At 41.9% G+C, this 23,278-nt stretch overlaps 1 protein-coding gene across 1 annotated transcript in view; it reads left to right on the forward strand.

The window, feature by feature from the left end:
• GORASP2 (golgi reassembly stacking protein 2) overlaps positions 1-23,278 on the forward strand; it is a 178,896-nt gene that overhangs the window by 14,132 nt on the left and 141,486 nt on the right. The window contains exon 3 of the mRNA XM_053698425.1: positions 21,687-21,890. Within this exon, the coding sequence (XP_053554400.1) occupies positions 21,687-21,890 (204 nt within the window). The remainder of the gene's footprint in view (positions 1-21,686; positions 21,891-23,278) is intronic.

A 23,278-nucleotide genomic window follows, 5' to 3' on the forward strand; every position in this document is an offset into this window, starting at 1 on the left:
TTAATCGAGATCAGTATCACAGACTTTTCTTCCTGGACAGACCTTACTGGTTCATAGCACTCCTCTTCGGTTTGGCCATGGCGCCAAGAGTATTTACAAAGGTACTGGGGGCCTTCTTGCTGTGGTCAGATTAGAGGGCATTGCGGTGGGTCCATACTTGAATGACATATTGGTTCAAGCTCCATCTTTACATTAGTGACCATGGTTGGAAGGTAAATCTAGAAAAGAGTTTTTATTCCTTGCACTAGAGTGAGTTTTCGGGGAATTATTATAGCTACCTTAACTATGCAAATTTTCTTAACAGATCAACGCAGTGAGAAGCTTCGGTCTTATGAGTCTTATGGTAGCGGCCTCAGACACTATACCCTTTGCACTTTTTCAAGTGTGACCCCTACAGTTATGCATGCTCAGACAATGGAATGGGAATCACTCGGATATCTCACAAGTTCTCTTTGGACCTAGATACCAGGAGTTATCTCCGGAACCCATTTTTTGGGCCATGAGTTATCTGCGCCATGCCTGGAAGATCATCACCACAGGCTGGGGTACTGTATGGGGACCTTGAAAATCTCAGGGGAGTATGGTCAGCAGGGGAGACGTCTCCCCATAAATGTCCTAGAACTGAGGGCCATCTTCAATGACCTAATATAGTGGCCCCAGTTGAGGGACCCTCAGGCGGAGTTTGTGGATGCCTTGGCAGTTCCTTGGAGTTATCAGCTGGTTTACCTATTTTTCCCATAATTGTTGTTCTCTGCTTATTCAGTTTCTGCAAGAATGTTTTTCAGCTAGTTCTATTAAAGGACAGATTTAGTCTTTCTGTTTTGTTGCATAAGAAGTTGGCGTGTTTGCCCGATGTTCAATAGTTTTTTCAACTAGAATTAGACCAGTATTCAAACCTATTGCTCTCCCTTGTAGCCTTTATATAACAGTCTCAGTTTGAGCCCATGCATGCTATTGATACTAAGTTGTTAACTTGGAAGGTGTTTCTACTGGCAATATTTTCTGTATGTAGATTTTTTGGAATGATCTGCTCTTCAGTGTGTTCTACCTTATCTGGTCTTTATCTGGTGGTTTATACGAATAATATAAACCAGGAGATTGTTGTTCCGTCGCTTTGTCCTAACCCAGCTTCTTCCAACGAGGTTGTTGCACAATTTGGATGTGGTTAGGACATTAAAGTTTTTTTTTTATCTTCATGCTACCAAGGATTTTTAGTCAGTCATCTTACCTGTTTGTTTCGGATTTCTGGCATGCGCAAGGGTCAGAAGGCCACTGCTTTTTCTTTGTCTTTCTGGTTGAGAAGCCTTATTCGTATGGCAAACCTGGAAATGGGCCAGCAACCTCCGTCCCGTATAACTGCCCATTACACACGTGCAGTGTCTACATCTTGGGCCTTCATGAAATGAGTCTTCAGTTGAGCAGCTCTGCAAGGAGGCTACCTGGTCTTCTTTACATACTTTCACAAAGATTTATCAGTTTTGCGGATGTTTTTGCCTCAGCTGAGGCTGCTTTTTTGAGAGAGGATCTGCGAGCGGGGGTGCCTAGTATGTAGGGACTGTCTTACTTTTCAACCCACCGTCTATTCTTTGTGGACTCCACAGCTTGGGTATTGATTTCCTATTTGTAAGACTAGGAATTTGTGCACTCTCGCTACCATTAGAAAGAAAATATAATTTATTCTTATCTGATTATTGTAGTGAGTGTCCACAAACACTTAGTAGTGGCAGCAGTCTATTTGGCACCTCTTAACCTATATATATATATATATATATATATATATATATATATATATATATATATATATATATATATATATATATTCTATCCCTTTCCTTATCCTCAGCCTAAACTACTGGGAGGGTAGGGGAAGTGGGAGGGATATTTAATTGCTCTGTTTGGAGTGTCTTTGCCTCCTTCTAGTGGCTAGGGGATTCCCATTTGTAAGAATAGGAGTTTGTGGACTACCAAGAAAGAAAATAATCTGGTAAAAATAAATTATATTTTTATATGAAAGTTCCTTTTAATTTAAACCTATTTTACATAGGTAAAAGTGAAGGTCAAGTTACAAGCACAGCCTCACGGCATTGCATAGACTTATCAAAACGAGCAGGAGTTTGTCATGTTTGTGTTTTTTTTTTAAATCTATTTATTTTCTTTTATTTTTACCTTTTTAAACTGCTCTGCCGATAAGCGCAGCACTCCCGCCCGCCATCTCGTCTAATTGATTGACAGATGACATATCTTAAACCAACTAATCCTTGTTTCCCCCCAGGGCATTCAGCCCCTTTGCGTAAACAAGGATTAGTTGGTTTAGGATATGTCATCTGTCAAATCAATTAGACAAGATGGCAGACGGGAGTGCTGCGCTTATCGGCGGTGCAGTTTAAAGGTAAAAATAAAAGAAAATAGATTTCTCCAACATAGGTGTGTCCGGTCCACGGCGTCATCCTTACTTGTGGGATATTCTCTTCCCCAACAGGAAATGGCAAAGAGCCCAGCAAAGCTGGTCACATGATCCCTCCTAGGCTCCGCCTACCCCAGTCATTCTCTTTGCCGTTGTACAGGCAACATCTCCACGGAGATGGCTTAGAGTTTTTTAGTGTTTAACTGTAGTTTTTCATTATTCAATCAAGAGTTTGTTATTTTCAAATAGTGCTGGTACGTACTATTTACTCAGAAACAGAAAAGAGATGAAGAATTCTGTTTGTATGAGGAAAATGATTTTAGCAACCGTAACTAAAATCCATGGCTGTTCCACACAGGACTGTTGAGAGCAATTAACTTCAGTTGGGGGAACAGTTTGCAGTCCCTTGCTGCTTGAGGTATGACACATTCTAACAAGACGATGTAATGCTGGAAGCTGTCATTTTCCCTATGGGATCCGGTAAGCCATGTTTATTACGATTGTAAATAAGGGCTTCACAAGGGCTTATTTAAACTGTAGACTTTTTTTGGGCTAAATCGATTGATATTAACACTTATTTAGCCTTGAGGAATCATTTATTCTGGGTATTTTGATTTAATAATATCGGCAGGCACTGTTTTAGACACCTTATTCTTTAGGGGCTTTCCCAAAGCATAGGCAGAGTCTCATTTTCGCGCCGGTGTTGCGCACTTGTTTTTGAGAGGCATGGCATGCAGTCGCATGTGAGAGGAGCTCTGATACTTATAAAAGACTTCTGAAGGCGTCATTTGGTATCGTATTCCCCTTTGGGTTTGGTTGGGTCTCAGCAAAGCAGATACCAGGGACTGTAAAGGGGTTTAAAGCTTAAAACGGCTCCGGTTCCGTTATTTTAAGGGTTAAAGCTTCCAAAATTGGTGTGCAATATTTTCAAGGCTTTAAGACGCTGTGGTGAAAATTTGGTGAATTTTGAACAATTCCTTCATGTTTTTTCGCAATTGCAGTAATAAAGTGTGTTCAGTTTAAAATTTAAAGTGACAGTAACGGTTTTATTTTAAAACGTTTTTTGTACTTTCTGATCAAGTTTATGCCTGTTTAACATGTCTGAACTACCAGATAGACTGTGTTCTGAATGTGGGGAAGCCAGAATTCCTATTCATTTAAATAAATGTGATTTATGTGATAATGACAATGATGCCCAAGATGATTCCTCAAGTGAGGGGAGTAAGCATGGTACTGCATCATTCCCTCCTTCGTCTACACGAGTCTTGCCCACTCAGGAGGCCCCTAGTACATCTAGCGCGCCAATTCTCCTTACTATGCAACAATTAACGGCTGTAATGGATAATTCTGTCAAAAACATTTTAGCCAAAATGAACCCTTGTCAGCGTAAGCGTGGCTGCTCTGTTTTAGTTACTGAAGAGCATGACGACGCTGATATTAATATCTCTGAAGGGCCCCTAACCCAATCTGAGGGGGCCAGGGAGGTTTTGTCTGAGGGAGAAATTACTGATTTAGGGAACATTTCTCAGCAGGCTGAATCTGATGTGATTACATTTAAATTTAAATTGGAACATCTCCGCATTTTGCTTAAGGAGGTATTATCCACTCTGGATGATTGTGAAAATTTAGTCATCCCAGAGAAACTATGTAAAATGGACAAGTTCCTAGAGGTGCCGGGGCTCCCAGAAGCTTTTCCTATACCCAAGCGGGTGGCGGACATTGTTAATAAAGAATGGGAAAGGCCCGGTATTCCTTTCGTCCCTCCCCCCATATTTAAAAAATTGTTTCCTATGGTCGACCCCAGAAAGGACTTATGGCAGTCAGTCCCCAAGGTCGAGGGAGCGGTTTCTACTTTAAACAAACGCACCACTATTCCCATAGAGGATAGTTGTGCTTTCAAAGATCCTATGGATAAAAAATTAGAAGGTTTGCTTAAAAAGATGTTTGTTCAGCAGGGTTACCTTCTACAACCCATTTCATGCATTGTCCCTGTCACTACAGCCGCATATTTCTGGTTTGATGAACTGCTTAAGGTGCTCGATAGTGACTCTCCTCCTTATGAGGAGATTATGGACAGAATCAATGCTCTCAAATTGGCTAATTCTTTCACTCTAGACGCCTCTTTGCAATTGGCTAAGTTAGCGGCTAAGAACTCTGGGTTTGCTATTGTGGCGCGCAGAGCGCTTTGGTTGAAATCTTGGTCGGCTGATGCGTCTTCCAAGAACAAGCTACTAAACATTCCTTTCAAGGGGAAAACGCTGTTTGGTCCTGACTTGAAAGAGATTATCTCTGATATCACTGGGGGTAAGGGCCACGCCCTTCCTCAGGATCGGCCCTTCAAGGCAAAAAATAGACCCAATTTTCGTCCCTTTCGTAAAAACGGACCAGCCCAAGGTGTTACGTCCTCTAAGCAAGAGGGTAATACTTCTCAGGCCAAGCCAGCTTGGAGACCAATGCAAGGCTGGAACAAGGGAAAGCAGGCCAAGAAACCTGCCACTGTTACCAAGACAGCATGAAATATTGGCCCCCGATCCGGGACCGGATCTGGTGGGGGGCAGACTCTCTCTCTTCGCTCAGGCTTGGGCAAGAGATGTTCTGGATCCTTGGGCGCTAGAAATAGTCTCCCAGGGTTATCTTCTGGAATTCAAGGGACTTCCCCCAAGGGGGAGGTTCCACAAGTCGCAGTTGTCTTCAGACCACATAAAAAGACAGGCGTTCTTACATTGTGTAGAAGACCTGTTAAAAATGGGAGTGATTCATCCTGTTCCATTAAGAGAACAAGGGATGGGGTTCTACTCCAATCTGTTCATAGTTCCCAAAAAAGAGGGAACGTTCAGACCAATCCTAGATCTCAAGATCTTAAACAAATTTCTCAAGGTCCCATCGTTCAAGATGGAAACCATTCGAACTATCCTTCCTTCCATCCAGGAAGGTCAATTTATGACCACGGTGGATTTAAAGGATGCGTATCTACATATTCCTATCCACAAGGAACATCATCGGTTCCTAAGGTTTGCATTCCTGGACAAACATTACCAGTTCGTGGCGCTTCCTTTCGGATTAGCCACTGCTCCAAGGAATTTCACAAAGGTACTAGGGTCCCTTCTAGCGGTGCTAAGACCAAGGGGCATTGCAGTAGTACCTTACCTGGACGACATTCTGATTCAAGCGTCGTCCCTTCCTCAAGCAAAGGCTCACACGGACATTGTCCTGGCCTTTCTCAGATCTCACGGCTGGAAAGTGAACGTGGAAAAGAGTTCTCTATCCCCGTCAACAAGGGTTCCCTTCTTGGGAACAATTATAGACTCCTTAGAAATGAGGATCTTTCTAACAGAGGCCAGAAAAACAAAGCTTCTGGACTCTTGTCGGATACTTCATTCCGTTCCTCTTCCTTCCATAGCTCAGTGCATGGAAGTGATCGGGTTGATGGTGGCGGCGATGGACATAGTTCCTTTTGCGCGCATTCATCTAAGACCATTACAACTGTGCATGCTCAGTCAGTGGAATGGGGACTATACAGACTTGTCTCCGAAGATACAAGTAAATCAGAGGACCAGAGACTCACTCCGTTGGTGGCTGTCCCTGGACAATCTGTCTCAAGGGATGATGTTCCACAGACCAGAGTGGGTCATTGTCACGACCGACGCCAGTCTGATAGGCTGGGGCGCGGTCTGGGGATCCCTGAAAGCTCAGGGTCTTTGGTCTCGGGAAGAATCTCTTCTACCGATAAATATTCTGGAACTGAGAGCGATATTCAATGCGCTCCAGGCCTGGCCCCAGCTTGCGAGGACCAGGTTCATACGGTTTCAATCAGACAACATGACGACTGTTGCGTACATCAACCATCAGGGGGGAACAAGGAGTTCCCTAGCGATGGAAGAAGTAACCAAAATTATTCTTTGGGCGGAGTCTCACTCCTGCCACCTGTCTGCTATCCACATCCCAGGAGTGGAAAATTGGGAAGCGGATTTTCTGAGTCGTCAGACATTGCATCCGGGGGAGTGGGAACTCCATCCGGAAATCTTTGCCCAAGTCACTCACCTGTGGGGCATTCCAGACATGGATCTGATGGCCTCTCGTCAGAACTTCAAAGTTCCTTGCTACGGGGCCAGATCCAGGGATCCCAAGGCGGCTCTAGTGGATGCACTAGTAGCACCTTGGACCTTCAAACTAGCTTATGTGTTCCCGCCATTTCCTCTCATCCCCAGGCTGATAGCCAGGATCAAGCAGGAGAGGGCGTCGGTGATCTTGATAGCTCCTGCGTGGCCACGCAGGACTTGGTATGCAGATCTGGTGAATATGTCATCGGCTCCACCTTGGAAGCTACCTTTGAGACGAGACCTTCTTGTTCAGGGTCCGTTCGAACATCCGAATCTGGTTTCACTCCAGCTGACTGCTTGGAGATTGAACGCTTGATTTTATCGAAGCGAGGATTCTCAGATTCTGTGATCGATACTCTTGTTCAGGCCAGAAAGCCTGTGACTAGAAAGATTTACCACAAAATTTGGAAAAAATATATCTGTTGGTGTGAATCTAAAGGATTCCCTTGGGACAAGGTTAAGATTCCTAGGATTCTATCCTTCCTTCAAGAAGGATTGGAAAAAGGATTATCTGCAAGTTCCCTGAAGGGACAGATTTCTGCCTTGTCGGTATTACTTCACAAAAAGCTGGCAGCTGTGCCAGATGTTCAAGCCTTTGTTCAGGCTCTGGTTAGAATCAAGCCTGTTTACAAACCTTTGACTCCTCCTTGGAGTCTCAATTTAGTTCTTTCAGTTCTTCAGGGGGTTCCGTTTGAACCCTTACATTCCGTTGATATTAAGTTATTATCTTGGAAAGTTTTGTTTTTAGTTGCGATTTCTTCTGCTAGAAGAGTCTCAGAATTATCTGCTCTGCAGTGTTCTCCTCCTTATCTGGTGTTCCATGCAGATAAGGTGGTTTTACGTACTAAACCTGGTTTTCTTCCAAAAGTTGTTTCTAACAAAAACATTAACCAGGAGATTATCGTACCTTCTCTGTGTCCAAAACCAGTTTCAAAGAAGGAACGTTTGTTGCACAATTTGGATGTTGTTCGCGCTCTAAAATTCTATTTAGATGCTACAAAGGATTTTAGACAAACATCTTCCTTGTTTGTTGTTTATTCTGGTAAAAGGAGAGGTCAAAAAGCAACTTCTACCTCTCTCTCTTTTTGGATTAAAAGCATCATCAGATTGGCTTACGAGACTGCCGGACGGCAGCCTCCCGAAAGAATCACAGCTCATTCCACTAGGGCTGTGGCTTCCACATGGGCCTTCAAGAACGAGGCTTCTGTTGATCAGATATGTAGGGCAGCGACTTGGTCTTCACTGCACACTTTTACCAAATTTTACAAGTTTGATACTTTTGCTTCTTCTGAGGCTATTTTTGGGAGAAAGGTTTTGCAAGCCGTGGTGCCTTCCATTTAGGTGACCTGATTTGCTCCCTCCCTTCATCCGTGTCCTAAAGCTTTGGTATTGGTTCCCACAAGTAAGGATGACGCCGTGGACCGGACACACCTATGTTGGAGAAAACAGAATTTATGTTTACCTGATAAATTTCTTTCTCCAACGGTGTGTCCGGTCCACGGCCCGCCCTGGTTTTTTTAATCAGGTCTGATATTTTATTTTCTTTAACTACAGTCACCACGGTACCATATGGTTTCTCCTATGCAAATATTCCTCCTTAACGTCGGTCGAATGACTGGGGTAGGCGGAGCCTAGGAGGGATCATGTGACCAGCTTTGCTGGGCTCTTTGCCATTTCCTGTTGGGGAAGAGAATATCCCACAAGTAAGGATGACGCCGTGGACCGGACACACCGTTGGAGAAAGAAATTTATCAGGTAAACATAAATTCTGTTTTTAAAAAAAATCATGACTTGAACTCCTTCTCGTTTTGATAAGTCTATGCAATGCCGTGAGGCTGTGCTTGTAACTTGACCTTCACTTTAAACAGATGTGTATACATATTCTGAAATCCAAAATATTAATTAAAAATTATATAAACCTACCTTTTAGGTTACATGTATAAGCTGTATTGTGATATGTAAATATTGCCTAAATTACATAAAAACATGTTTACACTTGGCTTCATCTCCTCTCCAAACTGTCCCATTTTACAGATGCAAATATTCCAAAATATAAACTGTTTCTCAGTTTTCATTCTTTATAGTTATGTGAGTAAAATTTACCATTTTTGTTTTATTCTATAAGCTACTAACAACATTTTTCCCAAATTCCAAATAGAAATATTACCATTTAGATCATTTTATTTGACAACTGGTCAAAATAGCAAAAAATGTTTTTCAGACCTCAAATAATGCAAAGAAAACAGTTCATATTCATTTTAAACACAATACTAAAATGTTTTTACTTGGCAAGAGATCAGAAATCAATATTTGGTGGGATAACCCTGATTTTCAATCACAGCTTTTATGAGTCTTGGCATGCTCGCCACCAATCTTACACATTGCTGTTGAGTGACTTTATTCCGGTCCTGGCGCAAAAATTCGAGCAGCTCGGCTTTGTTTGTTTGATGGCATGTGACCATCCATCTTCCTCTTAAAGGATAACCTTGTTCGTGGCTTGATTCATGCGTTCTTCACAAAGATAAATCTGCTTGATTCCAGTCTTGCTGAAGCACCCACAGGTCATCGCCGATCCTCCACCAAATTTCACTGTGGGTGCAAGACATTGTGGCTTGTAGGCCTCTCCAGGTCTTCGTCTAGCCATCAGACGACCAGGTGTTGGGCAAAGCTGAAAATTGGACTCATCAGAGACGATGACCTGGAATCTAGCAGATTTATCTTTGTGAAGGACGCATGAATCAAGCCATGTACAAGTTTATCTTGCAAGAAAACTTGCTTCCTTCGGCTCTGACAATGTTCCCCAATGGAGATTTAGTTTTTTCCAGGACGACAATGCTCCATGCCGCACAGCCAGTTCAATCAAGGTGTGGATGAAGACTCACCAGATCAAGACCCTGTAATGGACCGCCCAATCTGCAGACCTGAACCCCATTTAAAACATCTGGAATGTGATTAAGAGGAATATGGATGGTCACAAGCCATCAAACATCGCTGAGCAGCTTGATTTTTTTTTTTTTTTTGTGCCAGGAGGGGCATAAAGTCACTCAACCGCATTGTGAAAGATTGGTTGAGAGCATGCCAAGATGCATGAAAGCTGTAATTTAAAAATTATTCCACCAAATATTGATTTCTGAAGTCATGCTTAGTTAAAACATTAGTGATGTTTTTTTTTTTTTCCAAATGAATATGAACTTATTTTGACCAGTTGAAATTTTCTGCAAATAAATGCTCTAAATTACATTCACCGAGATTACGAGTTTTGCGGTAACAGGGGTGCGTTGCCAACTAGCATTTTTTTTTTTCACCACTCACTTAAGACAACGCTGGTATTACAGGTTTTTTTTTTAAAACCCGGCGTTATCCGCAAAAAGGTGAGCGTAGAGAAAAATTTAGCTCCACATCTCGCCTCAATACCAGCGTTTCTTACGGTAGCGGTGAGCAGGTAAAACGTGCTTGTGCACGATTTCCCCATAGGAAACAATGGGGCAGATTCAGCTGAAAAAAAACCTAACATGCAAAAAAGCAGCGTTCAGCTTCTAACGCAGCCCCATTGATTCCTATGGGGAAATAAAATTTATGTCTACACCCAACACCCTAACATGAACCCCGAGTCTAAACACCCCTAATCTTACACTTATTAACCCCTAATCTGCCGCCCCCGACATTGCCAAAACCTACATTATCCCTATGAACCCCTAATCTGCCGCCCCCAACATCGCCACTACTATATTAAATTTATTAACCCCTAAACCTAAGTCACACCCCCCTAACTTAAATATAATTTAAATAAAACGAAATAAAATTACTACAATTAAATAAATTAATCCTATTTAAAACTACGTAAATACTTACCTGTAAAATAAACCATAAGATAGCTACAATATAACTAATAGTTACATTTGTATCTATCTTAGGGTTTATTTTTATTTTACAGGCAACTTTGTATTTATTTGAACTAGGTAGAATAGTTATTAAATAGTTATTAACTATTTAATAACTACCTAGTTAAAATAAGTACAAATTTACCTGTAAAATAAATCCTAACCTAAATTACAATTACACCTAACACTACACTATCATTAAATTAATTACCTAAACTAACTACAATTAATTACAATTAAAATAAAGTACAAAAAAATAAACCCGAAATTACAGAAATCTAATCCCCCAAATAAAATAAAAAATCCCCCCAAAATAATAAAAATCCCTACCCTATACTAAATTACAAATAGCCCTTAACCCCTTAGTGACCAGAGCACTTTTCCATTTTCTGTCCGTTTCGGACCAAGGCTATTTTTACATTTTTGCGGTGTTTGTGTTTAGCTGTAATTTTCCTCTTGCTCAATTACTGTACCCACACATATTATATACCGTTTTTCTCGCCATTAAATGGACTTTCCAAAGATACCATTATTTTCATCATATCTTATAATTTATTATAAAAAAAATTATAAAATATGAGAAAAAAGTGGAAAAAACACACTTTTTCTAACTTTGACCCCCAAAATCTGTTACACATCTACAACCACCAAAAAACACCCATGCTAAATATTTTCTAAATTTTGTCCTGAGTTTAGAAATACCCAATATTTACATGTTCTTTGCTTTTTTTACAAGTTATAGGGCCATAAATACAAGTAGCACTTTGCTATTTCCAAACCATTTTATTCAAGATTAGCGCTAGTTACATTGGGACACTGATATCTTTCAGGAATCCCTGAATATCCCTTGACATGTATATATTTTTTTTTAGAAGACATCCCAAAGTATTGATCTAGGCCAATTTTGGTATATTTCATGCCACCATTTCACCGCCAAATGCGATCAAATACAAAAAATCGTTCACTTTTTCACAAACTTTCGGTTTCTCACTGAAATTATTTACAAACAGCTTGTGCAATTATGGCATAAATGGTTGTAAAATTTTCTCTGGGATCCCCTTTGTTCAAAAATAGCAGACATATATGGCTTTGGCATTGCTTTTTGGTAATTAGAAGGCCGCTAAATGCCGCTGCGCACCACACGTGTATTATGCCCAGCAGTGCAGGGGTTAATTAGGGAGCTTGTAGGGAGCTTGTAGGGTTAATTTTAGCTTTAGTCTAGTGTAGCAGACAACCCAAAGTATTGATCTAGGCCCATTTTGGTATATTACATGCCACCATTTCACCGCCAAATGCGATCAAATAAAAAAAAAAGTTCCCTTTTTCACAAACTTTTTGTTTCTCACTGAAATTATTTACAAACAGCTTGTGCAATTATGGCATAAATGGTTGTAAATTTTTCTCTGTGATCCCCTTTGTTCAGAAATAGCAGACACATATGGCTTTGGCGTTGATTTTTGGTACTTAGGCCGCTAAATGCGCATCACACGTATTATGGCTAGCAGTGAAGGGGTTAATTAGGTAGCTTGTAGGGAGCTTGCAGGGTTAATTTTAGCTTTAGTGTAGAGCTTAGCCTCCCACCTGAAACATCAGACCCCCTGATCCCTCCCAAACAGCTCTCTTCCCTCCCCCACCCCACAATTGTCCCCGCCATCTTAAGTACTGGCAGAAACTCTGCCAGTACTAAAATAAAAGCTATATTTGGGCTATATTTTTTTTTTTTTTTTAAAGAAAAGGCATATTTACATATGCTGCTCTGTAGGACCCCCCTTTAGCCCCCAACCTGACTGATCCCCCACCAAACAGCTCTCTAACTCTCCCCCTGTCTTAATGGCCGCCATCTTGGGTACTGGCAGCTGTCTGCCAGTACCCAGTTTAAAATAAAATTGCTTATATTTTTTAATTTTTCCCCTTTTCTGTAGTGTAGCTCCCTGCCCCACCAAAGACCAACCCCCCACCCCCTCCAAGAAACATTCGATTTATATATTTTTTTAAATTAACATACCCTTTTCTCAAACTTTTCACACTTTTTTTTCTGTAGTGTAGCGTTCCCACCCGCTCCCGCCCCGTGCACGCGCCCGCCGCCCCCCCCCGTGCACGCGCGCGCCCGTGCGCGCCCCCATCGGCCCTGCCCCCGATCCCGCCCCCCTCTACATTACCCGGCCCATCGATGGCCGCCCACCCGCCTCCCAAGTCGGCTCCCACCCACCAACGATACCGGCCATCGATGTCCGGTGCAGAGAGGGCCACGGAGTGGCTCTCTCTGCATCGGATGGCCATCTAGCGTTATTGCAGGATGCCTCCATATCGAGGCATCACTGCAATAACCGGAAAGCAGCTGGAAGCGAGCAGGATCGCTTCCAGCTGCTTTCCACACCGAGGACGTGCAGGGTACGTCCTCAGGCGTTAACTGCCTTTTTTTTGAGGACGTACCCTGCACGTCCTCGGTCGTTAAGGGGTTAAAAGGGCTGTTTGCAGGGCATTGCCCCAAAGTAATCAGCTCTTTTACCTGTAAAAAAAAATACAAAACCCACCACCCACACACCTAACCCTACTCTAAAACCCACCCAAACCCCCCTTAATAAAACCTAGCACTAACCCCTTGAAGATCACCCTACCTTGAGCAGTCTTCACCCAGCCGGGCACAAGTGTTCCTCCAGAGCGGCAGAAGTCTTCATCCGATCCGGGCAGAAGAGGACCTCCAGACGGGCAGAAGGCTTCATCCAGGCGGCAAATATCTTCATCCATCTGGAGCGGGTCCATCTTGAAGCCAGCCAACGCGGAGCATCCTCTTCTTCCGACGACTCCCGACGAATGAAGGTTCTTTTAAATTACATCAGCCAATAGAATTGAGCTTGCATTCTATTGGCTGATTGGAACAGCCAATCGAATGCGAGCTCAATCCTATTGGCTGATTGGATCAGCCAATAGGATTGAAGTTCAATCCTATTTGCTGATCCAATCAGCCAATAGGATTTTTCCTACCTTAATTCCGATTGGCTGATAGAATCCTATCAGCCAATCGGAATTCAATTGACGCCATCTTGGATGACGTCATTTAAAGGAACCTTCATTCGTCGGGAATCGTCGGAAGAAGAGGATGCTCCGCGTCGGCTGGCTTTAAGATGGACCCACTCCGGATGGATGAAGTTCGAAGATGCCTCCTGGATGAAGACTTCTGCCCCTCTGGAGGACCACTTGTGCTCGGCTGGGTGAAGACGGCTCAAGGTAGGGTGATCTTCAAGGGGTTAGTGTTAGGTTTTAGAGTAGGGTTGGGTGTGTGGGTGGTGGGTTTTAATGTTGGGGGGGTATTGTATTTTTTTTTTTTTTTTACAGGTAAAAGAGCTGATTACTTTGGGGCAATGCCCCGCAAAAAGCCCTTTTAAGGGCTATTTGTTATTTAGTGTAGGGTAGGGATTTTTTATTATTTTGGGTGGCTTTTTTATTGTATTAGGGGGATTAGATTAGGTGTTATTAGTTTAAAATTCTTGTAATTATGTTTTAATTTTCTGTAATTTAGTGTTTGTTTTTTTGTACTTTAGTTTATTTAATTTAATTGTAGCTAGTTTAGGTAATTAAAGGGCCATAATACCCAAATGTTTAAAACACTTCAAAGTGATGCAGTATAGCTGTAAAAAGCTGACTAGAAAATATCACCTGAACATCTCTATGTAAAAAAGAAAGATATTTTACCTCAAAAGTTTCTCAGTAGCCACCTCCCATTATAAAGGATTTCTAAGAAGCATATTAGTATGTCTGTCCTGGGACAGCTTAGGGGATGAGCCTCGTGCACTCTCATATTATTTCCCTATTCAGCTTACTATGAAATCTCATGAGATCACAGTAAAAGAGTTCATGACCTCAGCACTGCTGATGCTGATTGGCTGCTGTTCATTTCTTCATTTTTTTTTATTTTTTTACCTGCAGCTGGGAGCAGGTGAATTATAACTTTTTACACAGAATTTACTCTCCTGAGCTTAGGAGATTGTGAGGTAAAATATCTTCCTTTTTTACATAGAGATGCTTAGGTGATATTTTCCTGTCAGCTTTTTACAGTTTTACTGCATCAGTTTCAAGTGATTTAGCATATGAGTATTATGTCCCTTTAATTATAGTGTAGTGTTAGGTGTAATTGTAATTTAGCTTAGGATTTATTTTACAGGTATATTTTTACTTATTTTAACTAGGAAGTTATTAAATTGTTAATAACTATTTAAGAACTATTGTACCTAGTTAAAATAAATACAAAGTTGCCTGTAAAATAAATATAAACCCTAAGATAGCTACAATGTAATTATTAGTTATATTGTAGCAAGCTTAGGGTTTATTTTACTGGTAAGTAGCTTTAAATAGGATTAATTTATTTAATTGTAGTAATTTTATTTAGTTTTTTTTAAATTATATTTAAGTTAGGGGGGTGTTAGACTTAGGTTTAGGGGTTAATAAATTTAATATAGTAGCTTCGATGTTGGGGGCGGCAGATTATGGGCTAATAAATGTAGTTAGGTGTCGGCGATGTTAGGGACGGCAGATTAGGGGTTAATAAAATGTAACTAGTGTTTGCGAGGCGGGAGTGCGGCGGTTTAGGGGTTAATATATTTATTACAGTGGCGGCGATGTCCAGTCGGCAGATTAGGGGTTAAAAACTTTATTTAAGTGTTTCCGATGTGGGGGGGGGGGGCTCGGTTTAGGGGTTAATAGGTAGTTTATGGGTGTTAGTGTACTTTTTTATCACTTAAGTTAAGAGTTTTATGTTACAGCGTTAGCCCATAAAACTCTTAACTACTGACTTTTAAATGCGGTAGGAGTCTTGACAGGAGAGGGTGTACCGCTCACTTCTTCCAAGACTCGTAATACCGGCGTTAGGATAATCCCATTGAAAAAATAGGATACGCAATTTACGTAAGGGGATTTGCAGTAAGCTCGAGTTGCGGAAGAAAAAGCGAGCAGTACACCAGTACCTGCCAGACTCTCTTAATACTAGCGGGCATTAAAAAGCAGCATTGGGACCTCTCAACGCTGCTTTTTAAGGCTAACGTAATACTCTTAATCTAGCAGTCTATTTTTATTTGGTATAAATGGTGTCATTTGTTTATAGAATAAAACAAAAATGTTAATTTTACTCACACACTTATAAATAGTAAAACCAGAGAAACTGATAATTTATAATTTGTATATATATATAATATATACACACACACTATATTATATACATATACACACACTATATTATATACATATACACACACTATAATATATATATATATATATATATATAAGTATATGCGTGTAAAAATATTTTTTAATATATATATATAGAATAAAGTCATGCAGTTTCTTTAAGATGGTCGTTGTCCTTTTGGTAGTCCTTGCCTAGTCATAAGTTCTTTTTCTTTTACAAGATACGATGAGTCCACGGATTTCATCCTTATGGGATATCGCCTCCTGGTCAGCAGGAGGAGGCGAAGAGCACCACAGCAGAGCTGTATATATAGCTCCTCCCTTCCCTCCCACTCCAGTCATTCTCTTTGCCTTTGTTAGTGATGGGAAGAGGCAAAGTGAGGTGTTAGTTTAGATTCTTCAATCAAGAGTTTATTATTTTTTAAATGGTACCAATGTGTGCTATTTTTTTATAGGGTGTAGCTGTATCCCTTGTCAGCCTCTAGAGTAGAGCTACAGGTGGCTTTAAAGCAATGGGAACTGGCGGGGTTTTAGCTTCACTGCGCCTCCCATATTTGTGCTGCCCTTAGGTTGATGGTCTTAGAGAGTATTAACTAAGGCCCTTCTGTGTTCACAGAGCTGAAGGAGGGAGCATATGGACCTCTTTACACTGTGAGAATTGTCATGCTGGTACTCAGCATTAAGGTAAGTGCAGTCTTTTATTTCTGGGGCTTCTGGAGCATTTATCAGAACTGGCTGTACTCCTTGCATATTTGGGGAAACAGGACTCTTAGTAAAGGGCTTCCCTATCCTTAGTGTTTGTGGGCCTCATAGAGGGATGTTAACCTGCACGGCTATAGGTGTCAGAGAGTGTGTGTGTGTGTGTGTGTTATAAGAAGTACTCTTGGGACACTGTTAGCATTTAGCCTTTTTCTCTTTATTAAATAACTGGAGCGGCTGGTAAATGCTTTTATTTGGGCTGATGCTGAGATGTGTTGCCGGAGTCTGATATTGGACTCCGGTTTTTGCGGCTGGTATTTACTTTTTCTTTAGGCGGTTTTGGTCTAAGATATTTCCCGGGGTTAATACATTTGACAACGCCCGCGATGGGCGGAGTTTTGTGTTGGCACGCTCTCCAGTAATTGCCGCGCAGTTCATCTTACTTCGGGTGTCCCCGGTTGATAGTCATGCATCGCAAGTATCGCCTAGACCGCATGGTTTGTGCCTAAAGCAAGCGGTTATAGGCTTTGCTCCGGAGTGGTCAGGGGACCGCGGGGACAGGTAGGCTTAGCAGGACTGTTGAGGCGAGGTGCTTGGTGACAATACAATTTTTTTTCTACATTGTTATTATAATCGTTTTGCTTGCAAGGAAAATTGTTGTCAGTTTATTTTTTAAAGAGACAGTGTAATTGTAAAATAGCAATCTCTTTAACCACTGACAAAATTCTAACGACATTATTATTGTTGTACATTACTGATGTTAGTATGGATTCAGATGAGATCCAAGTTGTAACTTGTTCTATGTGTTTGAATGCCCCAGTGGAACCTCCAGTTCCTTTTTGTCCTTCATGTTGTGAGAGAGCCTTACATCATAGGGACCACATTTTTTTGTGATAAACCTTTGCCTAAGACATATGCTTCTCAGGAATCTATAGATGAGATGCAAGGTATGCCACAACTTTCTCCCCAAGCGTCACAGCCCTTAACGCCCGCGCAAGCAGGGTCATGTATTTCGCCAGTGTCTGCAGCATTTACATTAAAAGACATTGCTGCAGTAATGTCCTCTACGCTTTCTGATGCATTGTCTAACCTTCCTATTTCGCACGGCAAACATACAAGAAGGGACACCTATGGGGGCATGTATGGTATGGTGGCGATTGCGGATGCACCCTCCAGGGGCTCTGAATTGGAGAGTACGGAGGTACTCTCTGAGGGTGAACTCTCTAAAGTAGGGAGTGCTTTACCCTTAACTGATACTGATGTGATTTCCTTCAGGTTTAAGCTTGAACACCTCCGTTTATTACTGAGAGAGGTGTTGGTTACTCTGGATGACTGTGACTCCATCATAGTACTGCCAGAAAAATTGAGTAAGTTAGACAGATATTTGGAAGTTCCTAAAAGTACTTCAGAGATTATTGCAAAGGAATGGGGAAGACCTGGTATTCCTTTTTCTCCTTCGCCTGTATTTAAAAAGATGTATCCTATCGTTATAAAGGATTCTTGGCAGATGGTCCCTAAAGTAGAGGGAGCTATATCTACCCTGGCTAAGCGAACTACTATTCCTATCGAGGATAGTTGTGCCTTTAAAGACCCTATGGATAAGAAGTTAGAGGGCCTTCTTAAGAAGGTTTACGTTCATCAGGGATTTCTTTTGCAACTGGCGGCCTGCATTGTTACTGTGACCAGTGCGGCTGCTTTCTGGTTTGATGCTCTAGAAGAGTCTCTTAAGACAGAGACTCCCTTCGAAGAGATACAGGATCGGATTAAAGCTCTTAAGTTAGCTAATTTGTTTATTATGGATGCTTCTCTGCAGATTACTAAATTGGCGGCTAAGAGTTCGGGCTTTGCCATCTTAGCACATCAGGCTTTATGGTTAAAGTCTTGGTCTGCAGATGTGTCATCCAAGTCTAAGCTCTTGACTATTCCTTACAAGGGGAAGACTCTATTCGGGCCAGACTTGAAGGAAATTATTTCAGACATTACGGGAGGCAAGGGTCATTTCCTCCCTCAGGATAAAAGGTCCAAACAGAAAGGACTTCAGAGTAATTTTCGCTCCTTTTGAAATTTCAAAGGGGTTCCCTCCTCCACTTCCGCTAAACTGGTTGGGTCTCCAAGTGGACTTGGCTTGTGAATAATCCCCTTCCTGTCTTGGAACACGGGTGAGCAGTCCAAGAAGCAGGCAGCCACTACCAAGTCGGCATGAAGGGACGGCCCCCGATCCGGGACCGGATCTGGTAGGGGGCAGACTTTCTCTCTTTGTCCAGGCTTGGATAAGAGACGTTCAGGATCCCTGGACACTAGAAATTGTGTCTCAGGGGTATCAGTTGGAGTTCAAAAACTCTTCCCCCAGAGGAAGGTTTCTTCTTTCACGATTATCTGTAGACCAGATAAAAAGAGAGGCGTTCTTACGCTGTGTAGATCTCTCCTCCATGGGAGTAATATGTCCTGTTCCAATACTGGAACAGGGACATGGGGTTTTATTCAAATCTCTTTGTAGTTCCAAAAAAGAGGGAACGTTCCGTCCTATTTTAGACCTCCAAAAGTCTAAACAAATTTCTCAGAGTTCCATCCTTCAAGATGGAAACTATCCGTACTATTCTTCCAATGATCCAGGAGGGTCAATTTATGAATACCGTGGACCTGAAGGACGCATATCTTCATGTTCTTATCCACAGAGATCATCACAAGTTCCTGAGATTTGCCTTTCTGGACAAACCTTTTCAGTTCGTGGCCCTGCCTTTCGGTCTGGCCACGGCTCCCAGGATTTTCACAAAGGTTCTGGGGTCCCTGCTGGCGGTTCTAAGACCGCGGGGCATTGCAGTGGTGCCTTATCTGGACGATATCCTGATCCAGGCGTCTTATCAACTAGCAAAGTCTCATACCGACATTGTTCTATCCTTCCTGAGGACTCGTGGGTGGAAGGTAAATCTAAAAAAGAGTTCTCTAGTCCCACAGACAGAGTTCCTTTCTTGGGGACTCTAATCGACTCTCTATCCATGAGAATCTTTTTGACGGAGGTCAGAAAATTCTGGATACATGCCGAGCCCTTCGGACCAATCCTCGGCCGTCAGTGGCTCAGTGCATGGAGGTAATTGGGTTGATGGTAGCAGCAATGGACATTGTTCTGTTTGCTCGTTTACATCTCAGGCCTCTGCAACTAAGCATGCTCAGTCAGTGGAATGGAGATTATACAAATTTGTCTCCTCAAATAACTCTAGAACAGGAGACAAGGGACTCTCTTCTATGGTGGTTGTTGCTGGATCATCTATCCCAGGGGACATGCTTCCGCGGGCCCTCATGGGTGATGGTGACAACGGATGCCAGCCTGATAGGATGGGGAGCAGTCTGGAACTCCCTAAGGGCTCAGGGCGTATGGACTCAGGAGGAGTCTCTTCTTCCTATAAATATTCTAGAATTGAGAGCAATATTCAATGCACTGCAGGCATGGCCTCAGTTGGCTTCGGCGCAATTCATCAGGTTCCAGTCGGACAATATAACGACGGTAGCTTACATCAATCATCAAGGAGGAACAAGAAGTTCCTTAGCGATGACGGAGGTAACCAGGATCATTCAGTGGGCTGAGGCTCTTGCTATCTGTCGGCGATCCACATTCCAGGGGTGGACAACTGGGAGGCGGATTTTCTGAGCAGACAAACATTCCATCCGGAGGTGTTTTCCAACTTGATCCTCAGATGGGGCAGACCGGAGTTGGATCTCATGGCGTCTCGTCACAATGCGAAACTCCCGAGGTACGGGTCCAGGTCAAGGGATCCCCAGGCCGAGCTGATAGATGCCTTGGTGGTGCCTTGGTCTTTCAGCCTAGCTTATGTGTTCCCTCCATTTGCTCTCCTGCCCCGGGTGATTGCTCGAGTCAAACAGGAGAAGGCATTGGTGATCCTCATCGCTCCTGCGTGGCCTCGCAGGACTTGGTATGCCGATCTGGTGGACATGTCATCTCGGCCACCATGGAAGCTTCCATTGAGGAAAGACCTTCTCATTCAGGGACCCTTCCACCATCCGAATCTAGTTTCTCTGCTGCTAACCGCTTGGTGATTGAACGCTTCATTTTATCTAAGCAAGGTTTTTCTGATTCGGTCATAGATACCTTGATTCAGGCACGTAAGCCTGTTACTAGGAAAATTTACCATAAGATATGGCGTATATCTTTATTGGTGCGAATCCAAGGCCTACTCATGGAGTAGGGTTAGGATTCCCAGGATTTTGTCTTTTCTCCAAGATGGATTGGAGAAAGGGTTGTCAGCAAGTTCCTTAAAGGGACAGATTTATGCCTTATCTATTTTGTTGCACAAGCGTCTGGCAGATGTTCCATTTTTTCAATCTTTTTGTCAGGCTCTGACTAGAATCAGGCCTGTATTTAGACCAATTGCTCCTCCTTGGAGTTTGAATTTAGTTCTTAAAGTTCTTCAAGGGGTTCCGTTTGAACCTATGCATTCCATAGATATTAAGTTGTTATCTTGGAAAGTTTTATTTTTGGTTGCTATTTCTTCTGCTCGCAGAGTTTCTGAACTTTCAGCATTGCAATGTGATTCTCCTTATCTTATTTTTCATTCTGATAAGGTGGTGGTACGTACCAAATCAGAAAGCTACGGCTACCTCTTTCTTTTTGGCTGAGGAGTATCATCTGTTTGGCATACGAGTCTGCTGGGCAGTAGCCTCCTGAACGAATTACGGCCCATTCCACTAGGGCTGTGGCTTCCTCTTGGGCATTCAAAAATTATGCTTCTGTTGAACAGATTTGCAAAGCTGCAACTTGGTCATCTCTTCACACTTTTTCCAAATTTTACAAATTTGATACTTTTGCCTCATCTGAGGCTGTTTTTGGGAGAAAAGTTCTTCAAGCAGTGGTGCCTTCCATTTAGGTTCCCTGTCTTGTCCCTCCCTTTCATCCGTGTACTATAGCTTTGGTATTGTATCCCATAAGTAAGGATGAAATCCGTGGACTCATCGTATCTTGTAAAAGAAAAGGAAATTTATTCTTGCCTGTTAAATTAGTTTCTTTTATGATACGATGAGTCCACAACCCACCCTTTTTATTATTTTATTATTTTATTATATTATTTTATTTTATTTTTTTTAAAACTTCAGTCACCTCTGCACCTTGGCTTTTCCTTTCTCTTCCTAACTTCGGTCGAATGACTGGAGTTGGGAGGGAAGGGAGGAGCTATATATACAGCTCTGCTGTGGTGCTCTTTGCCTCCTCCTGCTGACCAGGAGGCGATATCCCATAAGTAAGGATAAAATCCGTGGACTCATCGTATCGTGTAAGAATAAATTTCCTTTTTTTTTTTTTTCCCTCCAACAATGTCCTGATGGTACCATATTTCTGATAACTGATTGCATCAACATATGTTGTTTTCATTCAATATTTTTTCTCCTTTTTATTTTTAAAAAAAAAAAAAGAATAAGGACAATGACACCCTTAAGGACCTTCTTAAGACCAACGTTGAGAAGCCTGTGAAAATGGTGGTGTATAGCAGCAAGACACTGGAACTGAGGGAGACATCTGTAACTCCAAGCAATATGTGGGGAGGGCAAGGCTTGCTGGGAGTCAGTATACGGTTCTGTAGCTTTGATGGTGCAAATGAGAATGTATGGCATGTATTGGTAAGTAATTTAACTTTTTTCTGAATGTTGTTCATCTTTTATGTACTATTTATATACTGTCAAGTGAAAGATTGTAATGTTTAGAGTTTATTGTGCCCCCCTCCTTCTAGGAAGTTCATATGATCTGCAGATTTTTAGCTCACTTTATATAAAGAAAAGTTAGGAAATTCTGGAGTATAAGTGAAAATGACAAAATTAGACATGACCCCATAATTTTTTGGATCACAATATCCTATAATTTCTGAATTATCTCATGCATGGAGTTGTGTTTCTAGAACAGATATGTTTGAATTTCCATTATGTGAAGGATAACAGGTTTAAAAAATGAGTAATTTAATGGAGAGAGGGGGAAGGTGATGAATTCGGAGTAACTGAGGTAAATGGGTTAGGGGAATGACACAGAAGAAAATGTTTTAATAGACAGGAAATTGAATGTGGGAAAAATTTAAATGGAGGATGATGGAATGATTTTTTTGGGTGTTTAAAGAATGGAGACGGGAGAAAGAACCCCATACTGATCAATATGCTAGAGTAAAGATTATTTCTTTTATTTTTGCTTCTTGAGGGGTCCTGTTCTGCTAGTAGCTGAATTAAGAAAAGAAAGCATGAAAAAAAAAAAACAGAAGGTACCTGACTAGCAATTAGTCACAAGACAGATTTCCACTATACATGGGAGATTATGGTTGGCTTCTTAACTTGGCCAGAAAGTGTTATGACCCCAGCAAATGCTTCCACAAGGTTACGTTGTTGTTCATTGCCTCCAGATTACAACCATAGATCTAGTTTTGGAGATGGTTTTCAGAGCAGTCTAAAAGGCAAATCCGTCAACATAAGAGGTGTCCACACTTATCTTCAAAGAGGGTGTGGGACACACTGACAGTTTGACAGCAGTTCATCTCTCATACACCCAGAATCTCAGAACAGACTACATAAGCCACATTCAACAAGGGGAATTACATCTCTACAGACAGATATTCCTTAAGTTAAAGTGAAAGTAAATCCTAGTGTTTCTTCTGTTAAGTGTGATCAGTCCACGGGTCATCATTACTTCTGGGATATTAACTGCTCCCCTACAGGAAGTGCAAGAGGATTCACCCAGCAGAGCTGCATATAGCTCCTCCCCTCTACGTCACTCCCAGTCATTCTCTTGCACCCAGCAACTAGATAGGTCGTGTGAGAGGACTATGGTGATTATACTTAGTTTTATATCTTCAATCAAAAGTTTGTTATTTTAAAATAGCACCGGAGTGTGTTATTACCTCTCTGGCAGAGTTTGAGGAAGAATCTACCAGAGTTTTGCTATGATTTTAGTCGGAGTAGTTAAGATCATATTGCTGTTCTCGGCCATCTGAGGAGTGAGGTAAACTTCAGATCAGGGGACAGCGGGC

Source organism: Bombina bombina, chromosome 1 (assembly GCF_027579735.1).
Source record: "Bombina bombina isolate aBomBom1 chromosome 1, aBomBom1.pri, whole genome shotgun sequence".
Lineage (NCBI taxonomy): Eukaryota > Metazoa > Chordata > Amphibia > Anura > Bombinatoridae > Bombina > Bombina bombina.